This window comes from Silene latifolia, chromosome 8, assembly GCF_048544455.1.
Source record: "Silene latifolia isolate original U9 population chromosome 8, ASM4854445v1, whole genome shotgun sequence".
In the NCBI taxonomy this organism is placed as follows: Eukaryota; Viridiplantae; Streptophyta; class Magnoliopsida; order Caryophyllales; family Caryophyllaceae; genus Silene; species Silene latifolia.
The window spans coordinates 19,111,943-19,123,011 of record NC_133533.1 but is presented as its reverse complement, the minus strand read 5'-3'; the positions used below and the strand labels follow the sequence as shown (position 1 = coordinate 19,123,011).

At 40.9% G+C, this 11,069-nt stretch overlaps 1 protein-coding gene and 1 long non-coding RNA gene across 2 annotated transcripts; both read left to right on the top strand.

Moving 5' to 3' along the window:
- The first annotated feature begins 2,668 nt into the window (after positions 1 to 2,668).
- On the top strand, positions 2,669 to 5,087 carry LOC141594186 (uncharacterized). The gene is made up of 4 exons (XR_012522039.1): positions 2,669 to 2,787; positions 2,982 to 3,046; positions 3,138 to 3,209; positions 5,013 to 5,087. It is a non-coding gene; the product is annotated as an uncharacterized LOC141594186 (long non-coding RNA).
- A 1,465-nt stretch (positions 5,088 to 6,552) lies between these two features.
- On the top strand, positions 6,553 to 7,389 carry LOC141594810 (protein FAR1-RELATED SEQUENCE 7-like). The gene has a single exon (XM_074414800.1). The coding sequence runs from the start codon at positions 6,553 to 6,555 to the stop codon at positions 7,387 to 7,389; it is 837 nt and encodes a 278-aa protein (XP_074270901.1).
- Positions 7,390 to 11,069: the final 3,680 nt, after the last annotated feature.

The window sequence follows — 11,069 nt, the reverse complement described above, 5'->3', positions numbered from 1 at the left end:
CACAAATGCTTGGTGGCGACTCCGAACATCTCTTGCATCGTTTCGAGACCCTTGCCGAGACGAAACCGACCGATCTAAAACGATCCGGTCGAAAGCATTTTTACGCCGCCGAGTGTGGCTTTCAAAAAAGACCGTCGCCGTTGTCCACAGATCGGCTGGGCATATGCAGGTGGGCCATCTCCACACCGGTCATCGCCTCCTCTGTTTTAAATTCCCGCCCCTACCCATCCACAAGCTTGATAATTTTATTCTTTGTTTTCCTTTCCCCTGCCTTTACATGGAAGTACTTGGTATTTCTATTCCCTTCTCGAAGCCACAAAACCCGCGACTGCTGTAACACCTCCATACACCAAGTGCCTTACCAGGACCACCTAATGCATGTGAATGCTATCATCTCGGTTACCCAGGACAATGTATATCAAATAGACATTAAAAAAACATACTTTATTAAGTAAATTTAAAGCGATACATGTCCAAACCAAAACTGTTAAATGAAAAAATACAACTGTTCCAAAATGTTAAACCAACTGAAGTAAACAAATGTTTAAAGACACAGCGGAAGACTTCTAGATATCTTATGATGACTCAACCCAGTTATCCCATGCGCGTCCATCTCATACCTGCTCAATAACTGCTCACCATCCCCGAATGGATCACCACAGTTTTCAAAACATTTAAACGGGGTCAGTTACTGAATACACAAAAACAATACAATAGATACAAAACACAATTTACCCAATCTCCATCAACACTCCACACACCTGACTACACAGTAAAGTGTGTAGTTCTGCCAGAATACCCATCGCAACAAGTATTCCACACCGCCAGTGGGGGACCGCAGCCGTTCCCACCTAAGCCTCGCTCATCTCATCCGAGCGATAACCCATGTTACTTAATGAGCACATCCCCTCTGTGGCGGGTTCCACATAGGGCAAATCAAGGGCGTGAAGCCACTCCCGTAAGTGACTCCACTCAGCCGAGGACGCACCTCGAGAACCACAAACAATTATACAACCAACCACATTATACAACACAATCAGCAATTACCAATTCCAATACGATATGAAACAACAACATTAACAACCATCAACAACAACTATGTAACCAATAACCGAGTAGGGAAACCCTATCTGGAATAAGCAATCACGAGATCGTCACAAAGCAGCTAATCAATATCGCTCCTCTACAAAACCTCGTCCTATAAACACATAATCATGTCATTACCATCTAATAAACACAATACTCCCAAAACCCCCAATTTACCCAATTAGGGTTTCAATCAAAATTAATGAAACAGCATAAATATTGTACAAGAATTTTACCCACAATACGACGGTCTTAACGGCGTAAAGAACTCAACGATCCGACGACTCTAGCCCTTGGAATTTGATAGCAATGTGAGAAGGGAAAGCTACGTAACTTGTGTTCTCTTGTGAAAAGCGCAGAATGAAGTAAGAGTGAAAAAAAAATGATGAAATATGTTTTTATAACCTTCTCGCGTTGCTATCAAAACCCGGAAAATAACCTGTAAAAACACACTTACTCGATCGAGTAAGTTACTTACTCGATCGAGTAACCCCTACTCGATCGAGTACCCATCACCCGTACACTGTCTCGCACGCAACACTCACTTACTCGACAGAGTAAGCCCTACTCGATAGAGTACCCAACAGCACATAAAACCGTAGCATTACAGTCTTTCCTCCTTAAAACAAACTTCGTCCCCGAAGTTCAAACCCAACCTATAAAATATGAACTCCTAACACTCACTCCACCAACTATGCCTATCTCCGCAATACGGCTCACGATAACGTATCATCCACATCATAGCCTCTCGACATTAACTCCATACATTACCGAATACCATCCACAAACGCCGCTAGCTCCGTCTCACTAACATATTATCCACTAGAAAATCCAATATTTAAAAATCCACCAAGCAAGATCAACCACCGAATGGAATGTTACGTTCTACCACCCTTAAAATGAACTTCGTCCTCGAAGTTTACTCACATTCATAGCCATCATCATCCAACTATCAACACTATCGAAATGAACTTCGTCCTCGAAGTTTACTCACATTCATAAACATCATCATCCAACTGTCACCACTATCAAAGTATTCTCACACTCCTAAACATCACACTACTACAAGCACGGCCATGACCTTTTAACAATATCAACCACAATACAAATCCATTCTTTAGTCGCCGCCAAGACTCAAACTCTCTTTGCCGCATCCTACTCCTCTTAAGATAAATGTTACGTCTTCGTAACTCACTAATACTAGATCCTTAGCTATATCTTCTCATTATTCTCATCAGCATCGCATGTCAAAGGTAACCGCCTATAACCTCAACACCTATGACCATTCCTATTTCCAAGGCTCTCTTACTTAAACAGTCCTTATTCCTCAATTCATTCCGCACTCCATCTAATCTATACCCTAAAATAGTCAGTAAAATTACCACACCAACTCTTCAACATTACCGCAAAATGACATATTTCTATATATATATATATATATATATATATATATATATATAGGGGCGGGATCCCGTGCGAACTAACTTACGGTACGAACCGTACGAACCAACCCATTATACACTGTTATCTTTTCTTACGCGCTTCAATCTTCTTCCACAAAACAAGAAACAGCTTCCATGGTTCTCTTCTTCAACCTCTCGCGATTCTCTTCTTGGTAAACTAGTTTCTACCATCACTATCCTCTACGAAACAAGCTTCTAGATTTACAACATTCAGCTCATCATTAATTCATCAAACAAGGTTAGCTTCAATTACTGTTATTTTTTCATAAAATAATTTAATCGAAAATTTTACATTTAATTGATTTGGTATTTTAGATCAATGCAAATATATGGATTCTAGAGTAGTTTATGAGGTTAATTTTATGAAGAAATTTCAAATTGTTTGATAAATTAGGGTTTGTAATAACCGAAAAATTCAAATCGTTTTTTTAGGGTTTCAATTGGGTTAAATTCTTTAAAGATGGTAACAGTCTCAACCAATTGTTCTTCAACTTCAGGTACAAATTCTTCATTTTGTTGTGCGATTAACATTTTAATTGCAGATTTTTAGATGCACTTACTAAGATACTATTGTGATTTTAATTGCAGATGTTTGTACTCAAGAACATGCCTCAATAACTGAAACCGTAAATGATGAAGATGATTCCCAAATGGTAGATGGTACGAATTCTTTCACTCTTTTTGCATTGATTCTGCATTTTATATTAAAAAGAGATGTCTGCAAATTTGGTTCTTAAAATCTGAAAAAGAGATCTTCTTTTTTGTTTGGTTGTGTGTAAGAAAGAACGGGTTCATGATAAGTTGGTTATTATTACAGTCAAAGAAAAGGAACAAAGGTGAATGACCACTATCACACATGCTTTTTAATAAGAATCTTTGGAGCATGTGTGAACAATACACAAAACGCAGAGATGGGGAGAACATTCGATTCATTTTTCAGGTTCTTTGCCATGAGCTTTTGGTCTTTGCGGTACATATTTGTGTTGTATATCAAATAGAAAGAGAGTCTTTGTGAGAACGATTTGGACTTTCGGTGTGCTTGTGAGCCGATCCGATCGACTTTTGCCCTTTCTCTCGAAATATCGATCTTGTAGAAAATCCCGAGCTTACTCTTGCTCATGTTAACGTCATTTGCGTTTTTACTATATGAGCTTGTAGTTTAATTTTTAAGCTTATTTACAATTGACCGAGACGGAGTAAGTATTGAACTAGAAAATTGTGTTAGGTAGTTTATTTTTTTAAGCTTATTTACCATTGACCGAGACGGAGTGGGTTAAAGTTCACTTGATATTTTTACAATCGCTATGTATAGTAAAAATGCTTAAAGTTCACTTGATATGTAAACTTACAAAATTAACAGCTATGTATAGTAAAAATATCAAGTGATAAGCTCGGGATGGGTAACTAAGTAATCTTTGCACTTTTGGGTTAAAGTTCAACGCTTTATTGGGTTGTAGCTCTGTTTCTAGTGATTATCTTGTCGTCGATTTGGGGAGCTTGTGTTTGAGGTGGTTTTCTGCTGTTTATTTCCTTTAAATTCGAAGCTTTTCCGTTTTGAACTAAGCATTTGGACATGACATATCCCATATTTGAATTTAATAATCCCTTTTAATAGTAAACCATTTTTCTCATTTAAATTAGATTAGTGTTTTTTCTTTCTCTCTCGTTTTAGTTTACCAATGGAAATCCCATGTTTAGTTGTATAAACTTTGTGTTTCGACAATTTGTTCTGATTAAACAGTGCTCATCATATCTTCTGCCTTTTTCTCAGTATTTAGTTTCCCTGAACCTTTGTTCTTGTAATCTTGTTAATGTAAATAAAGTCACAGCAGATGTACCTTAAACTTAATTTGGTTCATAGACTTCAAACTGTCGCATCGAGTCAGGTGACTGCAATTCTTGCAACCATTTTTCTTATGAGTCTCATTAGGTTAATGCCAATACGGGTGAAGGATCATTGCATGTTTGATGTTACCCTGTCAATTTGGGTACATGCCCATTTGGGTATGGATCAATTTTGGGTTAGTGGTTCTGAGACTTAATCGTCTTAAAATATTTTGAGCGGGAATGGGTAATGGGTTATTTAGACGAAACGTACCCACAATATATGTAAAACGAACCTAAGACTATTTCGAAACGTACCTAGTACGTAAAAGGGATTAAACGGGGGGCGGGTATCCTAAAACGGGACGGGAAAGGGTTAATTGAACAATTTTAATTTTTTTGCTGTGTTAATTGAACAATTGATCATTTGATTGATTGTTAAAGTTAGGTGTTACTTTGTTTGTATGACAATGTTGGCAATTTTGTTGTTTCGTACACTTTCCCTCGTTACTTTTCCTAATACCCTTTCCCTTGTGACAATTTTAGCTGTTGAATTACATTAGTTCGAGCTAGGACAATCATCATTTTTTAAAATTATTAGCGAATAAGTGCTCATTTGGCCATTCGTTGTTTCTGCAGCTATAGTTGGTGATACTAATGACATGGATATTTCAACAAATCCAGAAGAAGATATATTATTGCTTACTAATTGTCCAGATCAATTATTAGTGATTGATGTGCCATTAGTGAATGATGTGCCAGGTAAATCATTTAGTTTTATTTATTGCATTTTGTTAGTGTGAAGCAAGACGGCAGTTTATAAGTAATTGTTGTTAATTTGAGTCTTCCAGATAGCCCGGAAGTTGTTGCTACTAGTGAGATTCACGGAGTGCCTCATTGTTCAGAAGAGCTTAAACCATTTGTTGGAATGAAATTTGAGAATTTGGAGCAAGGGTTGGATTTCTACAAAGCATATGCCAAAGCTTGTGGCTTTATTCCGAGATTGGATTCAAGTAAAATCATTCAAGGAGTTACTACACATAAGAGGCATGTGTGTGTAACAAAGAAGGTAATAAGCGACATGGTGGGCAAAAAAGGAGGAGGGCAATAACAAGAGTTGGGTGTCTTGCCAAGATTAAGTTTAAGAGACTTCTGTTTGGTGAGTATGAGGTGTATGAATTTATCGAGGTGCACTCACATGCAATGGTAACTCCAGCCACAATGATTCACTTAAAGTCATTTAGGAAGCTCAACCTTGTGCATAAGAAAATGATAATGGATAACTCACGTGTTAACCAGGGGCCTGTGAAGACATTTCGAATGTTTAAAGAGTACGTTAGGGGATATAAAAACGTAGGGGCTTCCTTAGAAGATTTTAAGAATTTCTCAAGGGATGTAAAGAAATACATCAAAGAATATGATGCGGAAATGTTGATAGAGGGCTTCATGCAAAAAAGAGCTAGGTGTCCCTCATTTTACTTTGATTTTGATGTTGATGACGACAAAAGACTCACTAAGGTTTTCTGGGCTGATCCAATTGCAATTAAGAACTATGCACTCTTTGGTGATTCTGTGTCTTTTGACACCACATTCGATTTTAATGAATACCGTATGGTGTTTTGTCCTTTTACGGGGTTGACAACCATAAAAAATGTGTCACTTTTGCGTTTGGTTTGATAATGGGGGAGAATGAAGAGTCTTTTACCTGGCTTTTTGACAATTTTATGAAGGCAATGGGTGGGTGTTATCCTACTACTCGATTCTTGACCAATGTCCGGGTATTAAAGCGGGGTTAAAAATGTGTTTCGAGCAACACAACACACAGTTACGTATGTGGCATATCATGAAAAAATTGCACGACAAAGTTGGTTCAACCATTTACAAAGACACAGACTTTCTAAAAGAAATAAGTTCTATTGTTTGGAATGAAGATATTGAGCCAACCAATTTGAGTCGAGCTGGTGTTCAATTATGGAAAAACATGATTTGTCTGGAAATGAGTGGCTGAAATCCATGTTTGAGGACCGCAAATTATGGATTCCTGCATATTTTCGGGACACTTATATGGGTGGGCTTCTAAGGACAACTTCAAGGTCGAAATCGAGAGAATAGTTTCTTCGGCAACTTCACCAACCCCAACCTATCACTTGTTCAGTTTTGGATGCGCTTTCAGTCAGCAATGGATGCTCAACGCTGGAAGCATTCTAAATTAACTGCTGATTCTAAAAACTCTTCTCCTATATTATCAACTCCCCTTTCTATAGAAAAGAAATGTGCTGAATTTTACACACCACCGGTGTTTTATGATTTTCAAGAAGAGTTGAAAGGTGCATGCTACTCTTGTAATGAGGCCAACAAAAGCACGAAAGAAAGGGACGTGGAGCGTTTATTTGTTATGGATCGTGAGAGCAAGAAAGTCTATGAAGTCGATGTTGATGGGAAAACTTTAGTGTGTTCATGCAAGAGGTTTCAGAGATTTGGGATACTTTGTAGACATTGTGTATGGGTGTTGCATAATAAGGGGTTTGATGAAATACCTTACGAATATCTATTGCCGAGGTGGAGCAATTATGCAACATTTCGTCCTATCTTTAATGTTGTAGGGACGTCCTTAGAAGGCGATTGTGCCTCAATTGACACAAGACAAAACACTATCGGTGAATTATGGTCGGGGTGTTCAACTGCGGTGTCACTTGTGGAGGATGATGAGGAGAAGGAGAAAGAGTTACTCGAATTGCTTCAGAGTTTCAATGAGAAGTTGTTGATTTCAAGTAGTGGTGGGAAGTCAAAAAGCAAGAAAACTCAAATCGAGACGCTTCTTGGGTCTAAAATCCCTACTAAAGCTCATATTCTTCCTCCAAATCAAGCAAAAAATAAGGGATCTGGTAGAAGGATGACTTCTGAAAAAGAAAAGGCAATGGAGGAGCACGCTAAGCCTCTTAGAAAATGTCGTGCTTGTGGAGAAATGGCACGCCATGATAGTAGAAATTGCCCGAGTCAACTTCCTAACAAGTAATCTCATAATCATAATCAGGTACTTTATTTGCTTGTTTTTTTAAAATTTACATATTAGTGGAAGAGGGCATATATACAAAGTATTAATGATATTTTACATGATTTGATGATGTAGGTATTGTCAATGAAACGATTGTGGATTGGGATGCGCGGCAATTGTAGCCGAAGGGTGTAACGTGAGCGACTACAATGGATATTGTATTTTGTTGATGTTAGCTGTTGGCGTATGTTTTGACCTCTATTAGTTATGTTTGAATTTGAATTAGTATTCTCATTTTCTAGGTGGATAAATTGTTCCGTTGCCTACGATGCCGACTTCGAGTTAGTTTGTCTTGTTTAGGGACCTTGATATTATATTTTGTTCTTGTCCAAATGTAGGAGGAAGCTTTGATTTGAATGGATATTGTATTTTGTAAATGTTAGCTGTTGGCGTGTGTTGTCACGTCAATTAGTTACGTTTCAATTTGAATCATTAGTTTTCGGCCATTCTCTTAGTTTTTAATTGTGTGAGGCCTATGTTCCAAATACTAGTCTGTGTACCAATGACTAGCTTCTTATGAAACTGGTCTGAGGTTGTTCTTTGTGTGCTATGTTCAACACTAGATGTTACTTGTGTGTCGTGTGTGAGACCTGGTATGGCACTTGTGCTCTTCATTTTAGAATATAAACAATTAAAAAGACTCTCGTCTAAATTAATATTGACACCTGTTTAACTCCAATTATTCACCTCTTTGTACATACAATATTATTTGCTCAACTCATTGCTTTGCCACTTTAGCTGCAAGTTTTAGTTGTGCATCTTCCAGCCATTCTCTTAGTTTTTAAAAAGTGCTTGGCACGCTTAGGCGATAAGAGCCCTTGGCAATTAGGAGTGAGGCAAAGGCGTGCAGCACATGTCCACATGCACACTGTTTTACAAAAGAAAAAAAATGAGTTTTGGATTATTTAGACGAAACGTACCCACAATATATGTAAAACGAACCCAAGACTATTTCGAAACGTACCTAGTACGTAAAAGGGTTTAAACGGGAGGCGGGTATCCTAAAACGAGACGGGAAAGGGTTTAGGGTTGGATTAGGCGGACCGCTAACGCGGGTCCGCCAAATCCAACCCTAAACCCTTTCCTTGTTATCGAAACGGGCAACCGTAAATCGAACCCTAAAAGGGAAGGGTGAACCCCTTTCCGAGGGGACCGGGTATCCTAAAACGAGCCGGGAAAGGGTTTAGGGTTGGATTAGGCGGACCGCTAACGCGGGTCCGCCTAATCCAACCCTAAACCCTTTCCCTTGTTAGCGGGAATGGGTTATTTAGACGAAACGTACCCACAATATATGTAAAACGAACCCAAGACTATTTCGAAACGTACCTAGTACGTAAAAGGGTTTAAACGGGAGGCGGGTATCCTAAAGCGGGACGGGAAAGGGTTTAGGGTTGGATTAGGCGGACCGCTAACGCGGGTCCGCCTAATCCAACCCTAAACCCTTTCCCTTGTTATCGAAACGGGAACCGTAAACTGAACCCTAAAAGGGGAAGGGTGAACCCCTTTCCGAGGGGACCGGGTATCCAAAAACGGGACGGGAAAGGGTTTAGGGTTGGATTAGGCGGACCGCTAACGCGGGTCCGCCTAATCCAACCCTAAACCCTTTCCCTTGTTAGCGGGAATGGGTTATTTAGACGAAACGTACCCACAATATATGTAAAACGAACCCAAGACTATTTCGAAACGTACCTAGTACGTAAAAGGGTTTAAACGGGAGGCGGGTATCCTAAAACGGGACGGGAAAGGGTTTAGGGTTGGATTAGGCGGACCGCTAACGCGGGTCCGCCTAATCCAACCCTAAACCCTTTCCCTTGTTAGCGGGAATGGGCTATTTAGACGAAACGTACCTGATATATGTAAAACGAACCCAAGACTATTTCGAAACGTACCTAGTACGTAAAAGGGTTTAAACGGGAGGCGGGTATCCTAAAACGAGACGGGAAAGGGTTTAGGGTTGGATTAGGCGGACCGCTAACGCGGTCCGCCAAATCCAACCTAAACCCTTTCCCTTGTTATCGAAACGGGAACCGTAAACTGAGCCCTAAAGGGGAAGGGTGAACCCCTTTCCGAGGGGACCGGGTATCCTAAAACAGGACGGGAAAGGATTTAGGGTTGGATTAGGCGGACCGCTGACGCGGGTCCGCCTAATCCAACCCTAAACCCTTTCCTTATTCTGGGAATGGGTTATTTAGACGAAACGTACCCACCATATATGTAAAACGAACCCAAGACTATTTCGAAACGTACCTAGTACGTAAAAGGGTTTAAACGGGAGGCGGGTATCCTAAAACGGGACGGGAAAGGGTTTAGGGTTGGATTAGGCGGACCGCTAACGCGGTCCGCCTAATCCAACCCTAAACCCTTTCCCTTGTTATCGAAACGGGAACCGTAAACCAACCCTAAAAGGGGAAGGGTGAACCCCTTTCCGAGGGGACCGGGTATCCTAAAACGGGACGGGAAAGAGTTTAGGGTTGGATTAGGCGGACCGCTAACGCGGGTCCGCCTAATCCAACCCTAAACCCTTTCCCTTGTTATCGAAATGGGAACCGTAAACTGAACCCTAAAAGGGGAAGGGTGAACCCCTTTCCGAGGGGACCGGGTATCCTAAAACGGGACGGGAAAGGGTTTAGGGTTGGATTAGGCGGACCGCTAACGCGGGTCCGCCTAATCCAACCCTAAACCCTTTCCCTTGTTACCGGGAATGGGTTATTTAGACGAAACGTACCCACAATATATGTAAAACGAACCCAAAACTATTTCGAAACGTACCTAGTACGTAAAAGGGTTTAAACGGGAGGCGGGTATCCTAAAACGGGACGGGAAAGGGTTTAGGGTTGGATTAGGCGGACCGCTAACGGGGTCCGCCTAATCCAACCCTAAACCCTTTCCTTGTTATCGAAACGGAACCGTAAACCGAACCCCTAAAAGGGAAGGGTGAACCCCTTCCGAGGGGACCGGGTATCCTAAAACGGGACGGGAAAGGGTTTAGGGTTGGATTAGGCGGACCGCTAACGCGGGTCCGCCTAATCCAACCCTAAACCCTTTCCCTTGTTAGCGGGAATGAGTTATTTAGACGAAACGTACCCACAATATATGTAAAACGAACCCAAGACTATTTCGAAACGTACCTAGTACGTAAAAGGGTTTAAACGGGAGGCGGGTATCCTAAAACAAGACGGGAAAGGGTTTAGGGTTGGATTAGGCGGACCGCTTCGCGGTCCGCCAAATCCAACCCTAAACCCTTTCCTTGTTATCAAACGGAACCGTAAATCGAACCCTAAAAGGGGAAGGGTGAACCCCTTTCCGAGGGGACCTGGTATCCTAAAACGGGACGGGAAAGGGTTTAGGGTTGGATTAGGCGGACCGCTAACGCGGGTCCGCCTAATCCAACCCTAAACCCTTTCCCTTGTTAGCGGGAATGGGTTATTTAGACGAAACGCACCCTGATATATGTAAAACGAACCCAAGACTATTTCGAAACGTACCTAGTACGTAAAAGGGTTTAAACGGGAGGCGGGTATCCTAAAGCGGGACGGGAAAGGGTTTAGGGTTGGATTAGGCGGACCGCTAACGCGGGTCCGCCTAATCCAACCCTAAACCCTTTCCCTTGTTAGCGGAATGGGTTATTTAGACGAAACGTA

Bases quoted from the DNA above. Each gene is read 5' to 3' on its own strand.
- LOC141594810 (XM_074414800.1), top strand. From the start codon at position 6,553: ATGGATGCTCAACGCTGGAAGCATTCTAAATTAACTGCTGATTCTAAA.